At 43.1% G+C, this 19,040-nt stretch overlaps 1 protein-coding gene across 1 annotated transcript in view; it reads left to right on the top strand.

Moving 5' to 3' along the window:
• CAPZA1 (capping actin protein of muscle Z-line subunit alpha 1) overlaps positions 1–18,752 on the top strand; it is a 72,543-nt gene extending 53,791 nt beyond the window's left edge. Inside the window, exons 8-10 of the mRNA XM_063450771.1 lie at positions 423–494; positions 16,534–16,596; positions 17,091–18,752. Coding sequence (XP_063306841.1) covers positions 423–494; positions 16,534–16,596; positions 17,091–17,231 — 276 coding nt within the window. The 3' untranslated portion in view covers positions 17,232–18,752. The remainder of the gene's footprint in view (positions 1–422; positions 495–16,533; positions 16,597–17,090) is intronic.
• The last annotated feature ends 288 nt before the right edge of the window (positions 18,753–19,040 follow it).

The following is a 19,040-nucleotide window of genomic DNA, read 5'->3' as shown; positions in this document are numbered from 1 at the left end:
TATATAATAATCAGAGTCTAAAGATGTGGGGTAATTTATAAGCAGCATATCTACAAATCACATAATGTTCTGGAATTTCTGTAAAAGGAAAGACGTGTTTGATTATTGGTTTGTTTCACTACATTTTGATATCATTGTGTTTTTAATCATTGATTAAATGCATATTTAAAAACCTACTCCTGACACCCCTGTCCCCTTTCCCAAAACAAAAAACTTTCTGAAGGTCTTTTTTATGCTCTAGAATGATATATATTTTGGCATAAGAGTACCCAACCTAACCCCTTAAGGACCAAACTTCTGGAATAAAAGGGAATCATGACATGTCACACATGTCATATGTCCTTAAGGGGTTAAACATATTTGAAATGTGTATGTTAAAGTAAACATGATGATCTGTAATGTATTTTTGTTCTTTACTGCAGGTTCATTACTATGAAGATGGCAATGTTCAACTTGTCAGCCACAAAGATGTGCAGGAATCCATAACAATTGCTGTGAGTATTTCTGGCACACTTAATCCCCTACTGGTAATATACGTTTGCTGTTCAATACCTATGTAGATATTAAACTAGCTACTACTGGTACCACTATCTCTTTTTGCAAGTCTTATATCCAGTACAGAGAGACCCTGTATAAAATGCTTATTTATCACTGGTGCTTTTTGATTTCACCTGTTGAATCATTTGAGTGTTCATAATCTGCCACCAAATGTTCTTTCAACCAGCAGTTTAGAGCCCATAAGTCATACTTTGGCATTGTTATGGTACTTTTTGCAGTAAACCAAAATGTTTAAATGTCTATCTGTTCCTGTCCAAATCAATAAAATAAATTGCGTATATACGCTGAAGTAATTAAGTCTGACACACAAGGTTCAGGTTAAAATAACTTCGAGAAAATTTATTGGCAAGTGATTAAAAAGCGGACACGCAGGTCCTTTTAAGAGACATTTTACGTCATCATTGCTTATTAGAATATCAGTAAATAAACATCATTGATTGGATTAATTGTCAAGTGTCGGGATTAGTGTCCACCTATCAATATTATTAATTGGCTCAAAAGACTAAGTGGTTAATCCCGTGTCCACCCACCAAGAGGTGGGATTGTTCTGGACACGGGTGGGGGACAAGGGGTCTTGAGCGTCATTTTACACGGTCGGTGATCTCAGGCCTCGTGGCCAGGTGCAAGGTCTCTTATGAATAGAACATTTCATTACTACTGTGTTCGCATGGCCTTCAAATTATACTTTGTTGCAAATCTAAGGAAAAGTCAGCAATTCCTGTGTTAATCATATCTTTATAGAAAATACAGTCTTTGTTCTATTGTATTAGATGTGCTGGGAAATTCTGTCATGTAAGGTGATTTTAAAATGAACAAGTTAGGTTATGAGGACAAAATGGAGGATTGAAGAAGTCAGGTTAGGGGGACAAAATGGAGGATTGTCACAGTATAAAGTTAAAATGGAGTTAGTGCAATAATTGAATACAAATACAATAAGGTTTTTTAAATAATCCCACATCAGTCCCCCCTATGAAATGTTAGATTCTAAGAGATAAAAAACTTTATTAAGTTAGTACCAGGAAGACGTGTTAACCCAAAGGCACAGAAACCCTGTGGCCGCTAGCTAGGTGTTAATGCAAAGTGCAAGGCTGTCCCTAGTTCTGACCCTGATAGGCTAACTCATCCGTCAGTATGGCTCTCGAACACTTCACACCCATGGGTATCCCATGGCAGCTAACCCACCACTTCTCCAACACGGGGTCTTTACCATTCACTGACAGATGCTGTCCCTAAGTTAGTCCCTTCCTAGAATTCCTGCACTTTATCAACAAAAGGGATTGTTTGCAGCGGCAGACAGGGTGAGTTGATGTCTTGGAGCTCTTGGTCATCAACTTCGAGATGGGTGAAAGTGGGTGCCGCTTGGTCAACAGTCTTCAGGAGGGATTTTCTCAGACATGGGAGGATACAACAAAAGAGAAGAGCAAAGAGAAAAAGAAAAATTAGTATAGCCATACCAATATGCATTAAAGCCTTTTGCCATCCTGTCATCCAACCAAACCATCTTTCCCAGGGATCTTGTATCCCAGAATTCCTTTTCAACTCTATAGACAGGTCATTTAATTTCTCTATGGCTAATGTAACTTTACCATTAGGGCCTGTGTTTTCTGGGATATAGGTACAACATGTCAAGGTGTCGGGCAAAATTTTACAAACCCCTCCTTTTTCGGCTAAGATCATATCTAGGGCCATTCTATTCTGGAAAGCCATTTGGGATGTGGCCTGCAATTGTTCGGCCAATCCCTGGAGGGCGTCTCTGGTATAATTAACAAAACGCTGTTGATTATAATAAATGTAGTTTATCCAATTTAAATTCTTGTTTGTGGTAACTATGGCAAAAAGTGATTCAAATCCTGCAGCAACTTCATCTCTCGCTTTAAATTCATTGGGCACCCCCCTAGGCACCCCAATGGCATCAATATAAACATGAGGATCAAAACTTCCTTTTACTGGGGCGTCACGCTTAACCTTAGTGTGCCTGGACTCATGGGTGACGAGGTGTGTGTCAGAGATGATATGTATAGGCATAATAGCTTTAGCCAAAGTACACTCCCCCCACCATTCCTTGTCCATTCTGGATCTTAGCTGTAAATCCCCACACAACCAGTAGATATCCCCTAATGACTTGGTGTGAAACTGCAACAAGTTCATAGAGACACTCCTGTAGGTAGCACAATACCCCTTAGAGAAGTTACCCAAGAATTTACCAATTCCATCATAATTAGCATAACAAGTGTAATTACCTTTATACACGGTAATACCATCTGGGGGTTTGACATCCTTGGTTAGGAGAGGATACTCCTTTGTCCATGCAATACATATGGACCTGTTAAAATCATAGTGATAGGCAAAAAGGCTTAAAACACATTCCTCTATATCTACTGGCAGGATTAGAGGTACAGTACCCAGGTGAGGCCGGGCACCACCACACACATAGCATGCAGTCTTATTATGCTTATTAGCATTATATTTCATCCATTCTAACCATAAATTTACATCATTAAAACCTGTTTCAGCGGCCATGGTATCTTCAAAGGTGGGGTTAGCAATGGCCATCATGTCTTGAAAGGTCTGGATGTGAGGTTTTAATGGGTTAGGGACCATATGGGTGGCCCCTTGCCACTCAGAAGAGTTGCACATATCTTTTAAGAAGAAATGCCCTAATTTACGGTAGGAACCCTTTTTCCAATACATTCCCATCACATACTGGTCTGCATCCGTTGGGCTTGGATGCTCAATGTTAAGGATTAATTTCATTGGTGTACCCCCCCCAGGCTTTCTCAAAGTCATTCTCTGGAGAAGGGATCTACCTTGATCATCTACTTTAGATAAGGCACTTTTTGGCTTGTAACCCCAGGCAGGCCCGGCATTCCATCCCGCCGCCCCCCAATGATTACAATTGTGCCCCCATTGCTTGTCAACTACACAAACATATGGATCTTTTGAATGAGGGATATCTCTGTAAATACTCTGGATTTGTGATGTGGGGAACGGGCATTCTACAATATCACAATAGTCAAAGGTGTAAGTAGCCACATGGGTGCATGATGAATTGTACCAGAAGGTATACCCACTAATATCTTTGGTGATGGCTACTTGTTGGGCCTTTATGAGGCTGATTAAGGAGAAGATGTGCCAGAGGTACATGCTTGTGCGGTATCTGCTTCCTCTGGGGCAGGAGATTTCTTGCAGTGGGAAGCGTGGATCCAATTTGGCCTACCGGCCAGTTTGACGGAAGTTGCGGTAATCAGGAGAACTTGGAATGGACCGTCAAATCTTGGTTCCAGGGTATTTTTCCGCACAAACTTCTTGACCAGAACCCAATCTCCGGGGAGCAGGTTATGGGCACCTGTATCCAATTCGGGATCTGGAATTGAAGAGAAAACTTGGGCATGTATTTTGTTTAAGGCACTTGCAAGTTCAGTTACATAATCTACTAAAACATCTGATTGGAGCTGTAACTGCTGCGGATAATAACAACCAAGTCTGGGTGCTGTCCCAAATAGAATCTCATATGGGGACAGTGAATGCTTCCCTCTAGGTGTGTGCCTAACACTAAATAAAGCTATTGACAGGCTTTCTGGCCAGGGCATCTTTGTTTCTTGTGACATTTTTAACATTCTGGCCTTTAGAGTGCCATTCATGCGCTCTACTTTACCACTACTTTGTGGGTGGTAAGGGGTGTGGAAGGCTAAGGTCACCCCTAGAGCAGTCCAAATTTCTTTAGTCACTGTTGCTGTAAAGGCTGGGCCTTGATCACTTTCAATGACTTCTGGGAGTCCGAACCTACATACTATCTCTGTAAGTAGGCGTCTTGCGGTTGTTTTCGCAGTGATATTGGCCACTGGGTAGGCCTCTGGCCATCCTGAGAACATGTCCACTATGACTAGTGCATATTCATGGGGCCCACTCTTGGGCATCTGGATGTGGTCAATTTGAATTCGCTGGAAGGGGTACATGGGCTTTGCCAGGTGTTTTGCAGGCACCTTGATTGGTCTTCCTGGATTGCATTTTGCACAAATGACACAGGCCTTACAGAAGCTGCTGATCAATGTTGTGATTCCGGGTGCTTCATAATACTTCTGTATGAGGGCGGCCATCAATTCCTTTGACAGGTGCGCAGGCCCATGTGCCCATTGGACAACTGCTGGATATAAATTTTTGGGGAGACAGAATTTGAAGTTGTTGTAATATACTCCGTCCTTTTGGACAGCTCCTTTCTTTTTCCATTTCTGGATTTCTTCAGGAGTGACTGCAGCTTGCTGTTCTCGCAAAATTCGCAAATCAGTAGGAAGAGTTTGCAGAGCAAAAATAGGGACTTCTTCTTCTTCTTCTTGTCCGGACACGTCTTCATCCACTTCCTGCAAATCCCTGGCTGCTAGCTTAGCAGCCTGATCAGCCAAATGGTTGCCCATTGCTTCATCTGTATCCAACTTCCCATGGGCCTTTACCTTCAAGACGGCCACTTCTTTAGGGAGTAGGAGGGCATCCATTAGCTCCTTGATTGCAGTACTATGCTTGACTGGCGTACCGGCGGTGGTAAGAAATCCTCTTGTCTTCCAGATTAGGCCGAAGTCATGTGCCACGCCTAGAGCATATCTTGAATCTGTGTAGATATTGGCACGTTTTCCTTCGGAAATTTTGCATGCTGAAGTCAGAGCCTGTAATTCAGCTTCTTGCGCAGACATTGCTGGTGGTAAGGATGATGATTTGATAACTTCATCTGTTGTGGTTACGGCATATCCTGTATGGTATCTTCCTTCTTAATCAGCATATCTTGAACCGTCCACAAACAGGGTAAAATCCGGATCTGGTAATGGATTCTCGTGCACGGTTGGTAGGTGCACTGTCTCCATTTTCATCTGTTCAAAACAGTCATGAGGTGTTTCGGGGTCATAATCATTCACTATGACCAGATCTTGAAATTCTTTTTCTAGGAAGTGGCGTGGCCATGCTTCCAGAAGGTCAGTTGTTGGGTATTTGACAATACCATTTTCCTGTAGCTGTTCTTCATCCATGGTGGCCCATAACTTTGCCATGGGCCCAAGATCATTCCATGACTTTGTCTTCAATTTGGTAACAGGAATATGTGGGATAGCAGTATCCCAATGGCGGTAGAGGTAGTTAAGTTGTTGAGGTAGTTGGACCAAGACCATGCTATTGCCTTCAGAGTCACAATAGAAATCTTGAGCAGTGAGCTTAACATCAGTCCAATGGTAGAGCTCATCTTCATAGCAAGGCTCGGGAGTAATGTCTGGTTTGTACCACATGGTACAGAAGGCGTGATCTGGGCCTTCACAGAGAGGCTTTTCACCTTCATAAAATGTCAAATGTGGATGCATGACTTTCTTGATACATCCACAAAGCAGGTAAATGTAGGTTTCATCTGTGATAAATCCATAATAGATACCCCCCTCAGGGAGTGGAAGAAGAGTGGATGGGTTAAGAACTTGACATCTTTGGATGGAAATGTTGTCAGGTAGAAGAAGATGGCACTGGAGGCGTAGGTGTCTGGCTGGAGACACGTGCTTGAGCTGGACTTGGTTGATGATGGCAGAAATGTCATGAGGGGCCAAAACAACCAGGGGGTGGCCAAGGACCAGGTCTGAGGTTCTTTCTATGAGCTCTCTTGCAGCAAAAACAGCCCTGAGACAGGAAGGAGTCCCTCTGGCCACAATGTCCAGTTGACATGAGAAATATCCAATAGGCCTCTGGCGGCCTCTTAAGTCATTAGTTTGGGTGAGAACTCCTGTTGCGTGGCCTTGTCTTTCAGAGACAAATAATTTGAAAGGTTTGGAGTAATCAGGTAGGCCCAAGGCAGGAGCAGAAGCAATGGCACGCTTGAGAGCATTGAAATTGTCCAGAGCTTCATTAGTTAAACAGAAAGGGTCAGACTTAAGTGCGTCATAGAGGGGTTGCATGAGCAGGGAGGCTTCTGGGATCCATGCTCTGCAGTAGGAAATGAGGCCTAGGAAGGCATGGAGAGATTTTGAAGTTCTTGGAGTTGGAATATCCAGTACGGCTCTTACCCGGTCCCGGGTAAGATGTCTGGTACCTTGAGATAGGCAATGTCCAAGGAAAATTACTGAGGGTTGGCAGAACTGTAGCTTGATGAGTGAAGCTTTGCATCCTTGTTCTGCCAAATAACAAAGCAGGCTAATTGAGCACTTTTCAGTAGTGGGTATATCATCTCCACAGAGCAGCAAATCATCCACATACTGAAGCAGAACAACTTCTGGGTGCTCGGCTTGCCATGGGTCAAGGATGGTGGCCATGGCCTTTGCAAATTGACTTGGTGAATTTTGTGCCCCTTGGGGCATGACAGTCCAGGTATACTGTTGCATCTCATGGGTGAAAGCAAACAGGTATTGGCAGGATGGGTCCAGTGGAACACTGAAAAAGGCATTTGCTAGGTCAATGACTGTGAAAAATTTTGCAGATGGTGGGACTCCAGAGAGCAGAGTATGGGGATTTGGTACAAGAGGGGTGTCCAGGACGGTAGCTTCATTAACAGCACGGAGATCCTGAACCATCCTGTACTTCTCTGGCTCACCTTTTGGAGTTTTCTTTTTCACAGGGAATAATGGGGTGTTGCATTCAGATTTGCATTTCACTAGGGCACCCTTCTCCAAGAGTGCCTTGATGTGGGTAGAAATGGCAGCAGCCTGTGCTGGTTTTAATGGATATTGTGGTTTTCTTGGTAATTTAGCCCCTGGAATAAGCTTTACCACCACAGGGGGAACATTTAGGTGACCTATGTCCTCTGGGCCTGAGGACCATAACTTGGCGGGCACCTGTGTTTTTAATGCCTCTGGGAAATTGGACCTTAATTCTGCTGCTTTCTCACGGGGCTTTTCTAAATGCAGCATTAGAGGCAAGGAGCACAAGGCTGAGGTGTCTGATTCAGATAGAGGTGTGGACATTTCTACCTGCCCATCCGGGGTGAAGGTAATGGATGCTTGCAGGCGTGAGAGAACATCAGCACCTAACAGGTTAATTGGGCATGTGGAGGATACCACAAAGCGAGCTAGCAGGCTGGAGCCAACTCGGAGTGGAGTTGTTAAAGGGCTATGTCTTGGCTGGCCATCCACTCCGACACAAGAGACATCAATATTTGACAGAAAGGATGGATCTGGCAGGTCTTGTTCACGGAGAACACTACGGGCTGCACCTGTGTCAACTAGAAAGGTGGTAGGGTGGCCTTCAATGGGCAAAGTCACTGTGGCAAGTGGCCCCCCTTTATCCCCTGTAGACACTGCCATTACAGGGGTTACAGACACAGGCTTGCCAATTTCCTAATCATCGGGTTCCTCAATTATCGGAACCTCTTTTTCGGCCTTAGGGGCCGGGGCAGGCCTGGATGGCTTTCTTGGCTCTCTCTTGGGTTCTGGACAGTCACTTTTAAAATGTCCCTTGGCTTTACAATTAAAGCAGAAACCATCCTCTGGTCTGGTGCCCCTGGGGACAGGGGTACTGCGTGATACCATAAGAGGGGCAGAGCTTGGCCTTCTGGGGGTCTGGGCAGATTCTAAGCCCCTAGCAACTAAAAGTAGGGTATCCAGGGGAACAACCTTATATTCAGGGCGTGCAGCAATGATTCCCTTGCGTATAGAGTCCTTAACACCTTGGACAAACGCACCTGACAGCATTTGTGAATGAATTTTGTCAGTAAGATCAAACCCCAAATCTGTAAACATTTGATACAGTCTTGCATGAAACCTTTCCACTGATTCTCCTTTATCTTGAATAACATCAGTAAGGCCAGCAGCCTGATCTGCAAGTTTGTCCTTAGCCCATTCTTTTAATTGGGTGCAAAAAGTTACTCCAGAGGGGTAATCAACATCACTGTTGAGCTGATCTGTACTGAGGTGTCGGGCCATACTTGGCCAATATGCATCCCCTGCTTTAATAGCACAAATGCTCAATAGATCACGCCATGCGGCTGAATAAGTCTTTTGAATTTGAACTATCCCTCGGTAGAAGGGCATGGGCTGCTTTTCTGGGTCCGGGAGTGATTTCATCAGAGCACTAGCTTGAGTGGGGTTAAAAGCTACATATTTAGGAGGGGCCTGTTCTCCCCGACCCTTGTGGCCGAAGGGATCATCGATAGAACGATGAGATGGGGCTCCCGCAGCAAGTTCCGATGAGACATGGGACACCCTGTCCATCTCGTCATCATCGAATTCTATGATATTGACTCTTCTACGCGGTGCAGGTCCCGCGTGAGGTGAAAGGGTCGGTGGCTGGGAATGAGCCCCAGATGCAGGGGTGGCTAGCGAGTCGTAACCTGGGGACAGGTAGTCGCCGGGAATTACTGGCATCAGGGCTGAACTGGGAGCCGCCATATTGGAGGCGGGGAAAGGAGTTGCTTCAGGATTAAGGGAAGGAGCGGCGGCCATATTTGATATGGGCACTTCCGGGGTAGATTGGGCCGGACTGGGCATGACCGGAACCTGGGGAGTGGCTTGGGGAAAGGGAGGGTAACCGGGGTAGGGCAGGGCCATGGGATATGGGAAGGGGTAGGGCCAGGCAGGGGAGGGCAAAAGAGTAGGGTGGGCAGGTACGGTTAAGGAGGTAGGATATTGGACTGGGGCGGAGCTGGTTATCGGAGGAGACAGGACAGGATTAGTAGGGATGGATGCAGAAAGAGGAGTCGTAGCATGGGAGGGAGGGGTAGTTAGCTGGACGGGTGCTGATGGAAGGGGATTAACCATAGAGAGGGATTGCAGGGAGGAGGCGGCAGATGAGATGTTAGGATTAGGCATGGAAGGAAGCGTGGGGATGGCTGAGGATGATGGGACCGTTAGAGAAAGGGAAGGGGTAAAGAAAGATCCATCAGAATTCAGGACCGGGCAGACAGGGGAGGTGATGGGATGGGATTCGGGAGGATCGGGAGTGGGGAACATAGTCAGCTGGCTATCACCTATGGCTGACTGAACCTTGGGGACGGACATCCCCTGGGCGCCATTTTGGGGCGCTGGCTGAGGGTAAACCCCAGCAACACAATTTTTATGATACACAAACAATTTTACACCTTTGTGATTTACTTCTTCCTCAACCCAACCTTCTAACTGAATAGCCTTCGCTACTCTGTACCATGCTTCAGCAGTCTTTAATAAACCATTATCTGTAAGCTTGCCTTTCATTTCTGCTAGTAACTTGCGCCAACTTTCTGGTTGCAATCTCCCACATGTCGGTACAGCAATTTTACATACTTTTGCAATCTTTTCAACACCTTTAACCATCTCTTCACCCTCTCTGTTCTCTACCAAATCACATGCTAACCAGCCCTTGCTGGGCTTATCTAAATCCTGTCCCATAGTCCCTTTACCCCTATACCAGCGTCCTAGATATAGAGAGAGAGAGGGAAATTTGAACAAGAACGTCTACAATGCTCGACTGCCACCCGAGAATCGTGGGACTTTCTCAGGTGCGTCTTCCCAAAACGTAGACTAGTCACTGAATCCGCCTACCCGGGGTGGTAGACACGGATTGGAGCGAGGTGAGAAGTGTGTGACCAATCACTTCTCTTTTAAGAGGAATGGGAGTGGATAGTATAATAATATAGAAAGTGTAGAAAAGATGAAAGGCAAGGAAAAATCCTTAGAGACAGACACAGGAGTACATGAGACTCCTCATTAAACAACCAAGACAACAATACAGTTGAAATACAGTGCATGCATCACAGTTCAAATAAAATCAACAGTAATTCCTTTCCTTTACTCGTGTGCTTACTCCAAAGTCACCTCCCTCAATCCCGTAGTATCTTACTACCAACGGCCAAGGATAACAGCTAACACCGGTCCGAAATCCATATGCCTCCCTCGTCACAGCAGCCCACTAATGGTGTCTGCGCTACCCTCACCCTTGTAGTGCCCCTATAAAAACCCACTTTATAAGTCCCACTACTCCGTGGTGATGAAGACAGCAATGCCTGCCCGAATTCACACACCACAAAATAAAAATTGGAATAGCTCCAGCTCAGCGCTCAAAGCTGGAGGGTACCACCACTCTGCAAGCAGAGTAACGTGCACAGAGAAGCTAGCAAGGCTATCAAAGTGACACAAGAAGGATCCCCAGGAAACTATGAGTCTACACAATCTCCACAGATCCAACACACCTCTTTTTCCCTACAGCCCCAGCCACGAGGCTCCTAAAAGAGTTAAACAGGAAAAGATGACCCCCAGGAACACATCCACAGGTCAACCCCCCTTTTTCCCTACAACCACAGCACCGTGGTTCCTAAAAGGGGTAAAACAGGCAACAGAAGACCCAGGCAAATCCCCTCAGGTCCACCCCCCTTTATCCCAAAAGAGGTAAAATACAAACAGATAAACAGACAAAACAGAAGACCCAGGCAAATCCCCTCAGGTCCACCCCCCTTTATCCCAAAAAGAGGTAAAATACAAACAGATAAACAGACAAAACAGAAGACCCAGGCAAATCCCCTCAGGTCCACCCCCCTTTATCCCAAAAAGGGGAAAACAAGCAAGACAGAACCCCAGGCAAATCCCCTGCAGGTCCACCCCCCCTTTATCTCAAAATGGGGAAACAGGCAAACAATTCAAACACAATTCAAACACACCCAGGCAACAGATAGACTAAAATGCAGGTAAACAAATGAGTAACGAGACACCGGGCAAGATATTACCTGTCTTTGATGTCCTCCCGGGAAGCAGTCACAGACACGTGGACGGGTCAATCAAAGGGGCCGGAACGTACCGGTGGCTCTGCAGAAGTCTCTACCGTGTATCTGGAGGTGATCAATCTCCCTTCCTTCCCCCTGGATTCCTCCGTCCACCCTTGTCTTCCTTAGGACGGCTCACCGGCCGGACATAGCCCGATGCCCCACGTTGGGCGCCAAGTTGTTATGGTACTTTTTGCAGTAAACCAAAATGTTTAAATGTCTATCTGTTCCTGTCCAAATCAATAAAATAAATTGCGTATATACGCTGAAGTAATTAAGTCTGACACACAAGGTTCAGGTTAAAATAACTTCGAGAAAATTTATTGGCAAGTGATTAAAAAGCGGACACGCAGGTCCTTTTAAGAGACATTTTACGTCATCATTGCTTATTAGAATATCAGTAAATAAACATCATTGATTGGATTAATTGTCAAGTGTCGGGATTAGTGTCCACCTATCAATATTATTAATTGGCTCAAAAGACTAAGTGGTTAATCCCGTGTCCACCCACCAAGAGGTGGGATTGTTCTGGACACGGGTGGGGGACAAGGGGTCTTGAGCGTCATTTTACACGGTCGGTGATCTCAGGCCTCGTGGCCAGGTGCAAGGTCTCTTATGAATAGAACATTTCATTACTACTGTGTTCGCATGGCCTTCAAATTATACTTTGTTGCAAATCTAAGGAAAAGTCAGCAATTCCTGTGTTAATCATATCTTTATAGAAAATACAGTCTTTGTTCTATTGTATTAGATGTGCTGGGAAATTCTGTCATGTAAGGTGATTTTAAAATGAACAAGTTAGGTTATGAGGACAAAATGGAGGATTGAAGAAGTCAGGTTAGGGGGACAAAATGGAGGATTGTCACAGTATAAAGTTAAAATGGAGTTAGTGCAATAATTGAATACAAATACAATAAGGTTTTTTAAATAATCCCACATCAGCATCACACCTGTAACATCGTCATATACTACATTTCTAAACCGTTTACAATTATTTAAAATTAAAAAAATTCTTACAATAGTCCTTATATCCTCAAACTGAAGGATTTGAGACACTGTACAGATAAATACAGTATTGAATATATGTGTTTGAGTATTTTAGGGAAATTGAAAAAAGGTAGGTGCACTAAACTTGAAAAAACACACAGAATATAGCTGTATTTATAAACAGAAGAGCAGGAGACATGTTTGGGGCATTGTTCCTAAACTAAACACACATTTCGTAAGTGATCCAATGAACTTTGCTTTCACAGGTTGACTCAGATTTTTACATTTGATTCAACGTTGAGTATTTGCCTATATGAGTCCTGTAATTCTTTATTGTGATCAGTAGATGGCAGTCTTATGAACTGAAATGTACCTCACAGTCAGATTTTGAGGCAAGTAAAAAATAAAATAAAAAAAATATGTTGCTGGTTGTTTATTTAGAGCAGTGGTAGTCAACCTTTTTCTACCTACCGCCCACTAATGCATCTTTTTGGTTGAAAAAAATGTCCTTACCGCCCACCAGTTTTCGCGCAAATGCAGAATATTTTTTTAGAAAGGAGGGTGTTTTAAAAAAAAAAAAATGTACGTACATTTATCTTTTTATTTCTACTTAATGCAGGTTTATAAGGTGTTTAACTTTATAAAGTTTAATGAGAAAACAATAAAGTAAATTGAAATTACCTTTACTAGTGATTAATGAGATCCTTGAGGTTGATGCTGCGAGACTAAATATTTGATATCTGGTTCGATTTTCGTAAGGAACAAACGAAGGTCTCTTTCGGTGATATTCAGACGACTTCTCTGTTTGCGCATAATATGATTTCTCATTTGTGCGTCAGCTCATCTCCTCTCCCTCCTCAATTCCCCTTCCCACCTTTTTTTCCCTTTTTTAACCTTCCTTGTAGCAATGCCCAGTAGGAAGGCTGAGCTAGGTTTCCCACTTACTATAGTCCACTATAACATACAGACAAACACACGACACACATACACACACACACACACAAGACACACATACATACATACATACATATACAGACACACACATACATACACACACACAAGACACACATACAGACATACAGACACACATACATACACACACACACACACACAAGATACACATACAGACACATACATACACACGACACATACATACAGACACATACATACACACGATACATACATACAGACACATACATACACACGACACATACACACGACACATACACACGACACATACACACAGACACATACATACAGACACATACATACAGACACATACATACAGACACATACATACAGACACCACATACATACACACGACACATACATACACACGACACATACATACACACGACACATACATACACACGACACATACATACACACGACACATACATACACACGACACATACATACACACGACACATACATACACACGACACATACATACACACGACACATACATACACACGACACATACATACACACGACACATACATACAGACACATACATACAGACACATACATACACACGACACATACATACACACGACACATACATACACACGACACATACAATACATACATACAAAGACACATACAGACACAAGACACATACACAAGACACATACAGGCGCACACACACACAACACATACAGACACATACACACAAGACACACATACAGACACATACACACAAGACACACATACAGACACATACACACAAGACACACATACAGACACACACACACAAGACACACATACAGACACACACATAAGACATACATAGACACACACATAAGACATACATAGACACACACACAAGACACACACATAAGACATACATACAAACACACACACACAAAATGTTTAAGTCACCCTCCTGTTTCCTTCCTTTTAGGTGCAGGAGGGTGACTTTCCCTGGGGTCCAGTGGTGGCTCAGGTGGATGGGAGTCAGAGTTCCCACTCTGACTCCCTGGTCTTCCTCCCGCGCGGCTCTCAGTGTTAGCTGGGAGGAGTGACGTGCAGTCACTTCCTCCCAGCTCTGTGATGTCATCACAGGGGGCCCGGTTGCGCTGTTAAAGCGCCCAGCGCTGACCGGGCCCCCTCACAATCGACATCCATCGGGTGGCCCTGACAGCATGGGCCACCCGATGGACCCCTCCATATGCGGCCCCGGCGGTTTGCCGCGCGGGCCGGGGCCGCAAATGGTCACGGCGGTACCCAGTCGCAGGGGTACCGCCGGCTCGCACCCGTCCACCTGGAATCCTAAAACGCCCACTAGTGGGCGGTAGGGACCAGGTTGACGACCCATGATTTAGAGCGTCTCTTTGCATAATTTGCAAAGACCACAGATGGTAACATCGCCCCTGGGGGTTCTGTGGCTCACGACTAAATGGCAAAGTGAGTTATACTTACATGAACCTGTACCTCGCAGCTACCGCCATGATCTTTCAGCTGACATGAGCCAATATCCGCACTGTACTCTTGCTGCCCAAGGTACACTGAGATCTATGGAGGATCCAGCGAGATCGTGGGATCCTCCATAGAAAGATAATTTTCCTCTCATCTGTCTGGTGAAGGTTGTGGGCTTGACTCCACCTTTTTATTAAGTTTCCCAAGCGGAGGAGAAATACTTAGTTATTTGTCTTAGAACATTGTTTGACCGTGTTTGAATTGGAATTTAAGTTAAATGGGGGGACGGTGCCACTTTAATATTTACATACATATTCTTTAATTAAATAGATTGATTTAAAATTCTGTTCAAAACGTTTTTTGAAAGCATAACTGAAATGCCTACGCGGATTCCAGCCTCTTGGTATTAGGCAGAGTAGACCTATGTTTAGTTTTAGTACATTAAACACTTTCGATTTTTGCAAAGCTGCTGAAACTGTAAGCCGCAACTGTTGCCATTCATTGGCTGAGAGAATCAGCTGACCATTCAGAATTGGCATCAGCAAGCCCGGAACTCTAATACAAGACTGATGACACCCCAATGATGTTGCTGGAGGTGGAATAATGCCTAGGTTAAACACATTTTTCATAGTGAAACACTGCATATACAGACATCAGGTACCATGACCAAATCACTGCATGAGATCTAAGAATCAGCTTAACCCAAGTAACCATTTTTCTTCATTATTTATATTTGAATATATTTTATAATTGATTGGTACGATGTGGGGTGGGAAAAAGATTACTCTGCAATGGTTCTTTTGAGATTTTGGTTGTGTTGGTGTGCTAATGTGTTTTTTTTTTTTTTCTTGTTTTTTTTTTATATTATGGTGTAAATATTTGTCTAAAGTATTATAACAATAATAATATGTGACTGATAAATTGCCTCAAACGTGGCTGTCAAACATACGGCCTACAGAGCCTCCAGATAGTCCTGCAGTAATAGCTTGTGAGCTTTTTCCCCAATCAGCCTCTGAGCTGGGCTGGATCCCAGACAGCAGCACAGGGGACCAATAGAGTAGGAAGCAATGGAAACCTGGAGCACCATCAGCCAGCACCCGGGACCTGCAGGGTGGTAATGGGCTGCTGTGTCTAGGGGCAGTGTAAAGCCTGGCTATGCAATCTGGAGACTCAGTGAGAACATGAGAGCAGAGACTCACATCTGCTCCCTTACAATCCCCTGTATTTAGCTCTATGAAAGGCTGTCGGGAGCAGCCAACCATATAATTTGAATGTGTGTATGTGTAACACTGTGTGTATATTAGCAATTATGCGCATGTATGCAATTTGTTATGGGTGGTGGGAGCCCATCAGATCATTGTGGGACTTGGGAGAGCTCTTACATCAGGGATCTGGTTGCCTTTTAATAGTGCATCGAACCAGGCCCCTGTCATAGCGTTGGTTTCCTCCTGGTATCTTCCTCCCATCTTGCAGAGAGCCGTGTGGGGAGGTAGGAGCATGCGCACAGGAGTGGATAGGGAAGCTTAAAACTATGGTGATTATGTGTGTGTGCGCCCCAGTTTGTATGTACCTGTTTTATGTATGTACCTGCATGTGTGCGCATATGTGTTTGGCATATCTGTGTGTCAGTGCATACATCCCAGATTTTAAACAACAATTCATGCAAACACACCCCTGCATTGAAACACCAAAACTGCAATGCATTCAATATTAACCTTGCGTCAAACACACCCTTGCATTCCATTGGAAATGAGTTTGACACTTTGTCTAAGATATCCTTCACTGACACTGAAATTCCAACATACATTAATAATGCAGCCCAACAGGTCTGCTGACATTATGATAGCTGCTATCCTTTAGATTTATTTATTTTCTTTACTTTTTAGGGTGAAGCCCAAACTGCCAAGGAATTTGTAAGAATCATAGAGCAGGCAGAAAATGAATACCAGGTATGATTCACTTTTTTTTCCTCGCCATTTACAATTTTTGCCATTGAGAGATTAAAATTATTCATGCACAGCTTTCACCACCACCCCATTTCTACATTCCTATAAATCTTAGCTTGATTTTGAACCATGCACATATTTTCTAGATGTTGAATTACAAGTTCCAGTCATTTCACGCTCTAATTGTGTGTATAGATTACTGTATTCTGAAAACTTGGAGATCCCTTAATAATGAGTGCGCCTTAAAGCAGTGCTTCTCAAATCGGTCATCATAAACCTCTGAGGGGCTATAGCATTGTCAAACAGTGCTTCTAAGTCCATTCGTATATCTCCACTCTACTTTTTCACCAGTAATAAAAGGGACACTCTTTTTTGGTGTGTCAGGCCTACGAGTTAACATTACATTTACATTACATGCCTCAATCACTAAAATATATCTATATCTCTATCTATCATGTCTGCTGTGTAGCTTGACCATATCTTCTCTTTTCCTGCAGACTGCCATAAGTGAAAACTATCAGACTATGTCAGACACCACGTTCAAAGCCTTACGCCGGCAGCTGCCAGTAACTCGCACCAAGATTGACTGGAACAAAATTCTCAGTTACAAGATTGGCAAAGAGATGCAGAATGCTTGAGAATGTTTATAGAGCTTAAGCAATGTTTAGTGTGCAAAGCAAAGTTGGAACTGTCTGATCCTACACCTATGCTGTGTAACCCCTTCCGTGCCAGAGTAGCCAGCAGCAATTTTTTTTGTTGACCTTCTCCAGCACAAATGGGTTTCAAAGGAAACATAAAAATAGGGATTTATAAAATGTGATATTTTGCTAGGGCCTACAAAGTTATTGTATTTTCTAACCAACAAGCAATGCAGTGAAACGGTTTTGTTTTTATATTCACCTTCGCGGAACTTGTAAATGTTATCACTGCAGTTGTTTGTTTCAGTATGTACAAATAAAGCAGGGGAAAGTCAATTCTCGCAGTTAGAAAACTTACCAGCTTTGGGCAATCTTTCATCCTCTTGTTACAAGCAGCTGTTTTGAAGGAACTAGTATGTCCCACCATACTTTCTCTTTAAATGTTACCATTGATGTCTGGGGTATCCTCATTCAATTCTTACTGTACCGAGTATTTTTACTATTTCTTTGCCATTTGTCTCATCCATCAGGTTGTAGAAAGCCATCTGTGATCAAGTCTTTGTTCTGCTTTTTATATCATTGAATAGCATCAACATCTACCCCTCCAACCAGTCACCTCCTCTTTTACTTGCTCGAGTTTTACACATGGTTACGGTATGCAAAATATTTAAGTTGCATGCGAAAGTTGTGGTCCAAAAAGAACTTGGTGGCAAAGAAAATAAAGTAGTAAATTGCACAGCATTTTAAATGTCTGTGAGTTACTAAATCTACAATTCATGTGCTACCATGTTGGGTACTCTGTGTATGTCCAAATGAGCTCGAGGGCTGAATTAAAGTAAATATACATATATTTGGTGGGGTTGTTGCTCTCATGACCATCTGTTAACATTTTTCACGTACAGGACTTATTTTTCCTTATTTTTGTCTTTGTTTGAGACTGATTTGTAGAAAATGCATGCTCAAGCGACATTTAAAAAGTTAACCCCACTCGTGATAAACTATTAAAGGAATCTACATGGAGTTGTAAGAGAATTGGTTTCTGTAAGTAGTTTGAAAGTGGTGTTTATTGTGCTTATCATGATAGCTATAACATCATATACAAATGTCAGCATTCCTACGCACCTAAAGTTTAATGGGTTAATTTCCCACACAAAAAAGCAATTATTTTTTTTGGTATATGGTTCAGTTGCAATCAGATGAGTCACTTTCACATGGAAAAAGCAGCCTGCATTTTGTCAAATGTAAAGTAAAATCTTGTTTCCATATTGTAAGATATTAATATTTTTTTTGTAACGGGCATCATTGTTCTTAAGAATCATTTCATTATCTTTCTTTTCTTGTGCTCAAACTAGTGTGAAGGCTACAGAGAGAAAAGCTTGGAAACCAATATGAAAAATGCAAATGTCTTCATTGTATAGCGCTTTAAAGGATGTGGCACATTGCCTTTGTACCACAATTATATGAACATTGGAATAAAAAAAACGTATAAACCCTAAATAAAGATTTGCTCCAAAGGGGAAATACACTGTTTTAAGTAATTTTATTTTCATTAAAAAAAGTGTGTACTTTTTCCACACATTTTTATTTATTTTATGGTTTATTCAAATTACATAAAAATATGAAGACATTTTATACTAACATCAAGTAGGATTTTCAACAGTTAAATTATTTCATGTGGTCGTGGATGAACATCACCAGGACAGATTACAAAAAGGGTAACATTTGGATCTGCTTGTTTGTATTCACAGACTAATTTAAAGTGTCCGTCACATCAATCTTGCCTTTCTCCTATTGTTTCCACTTCCAGAA

This window comes from Pelobates fuscus, chromosome 1 (genome assembly GCF_036172605.1).
Source record: "Pelobates fuscus isolate aPelFus1 chromosome 1, aPelFus1.pri, whole genome shotgun sequence".
In the NCBI taxonomy this organism is placed as follows: domain Eukaryota; kingdom Metazoa; phylum Chordata; class Amphibia; order Anura; family Pelobatidae; genus Pelobates; species Pelobates fuscus.
This window is presented reverse-complemented; position numbering and strand designations above follow the sequence as displayed.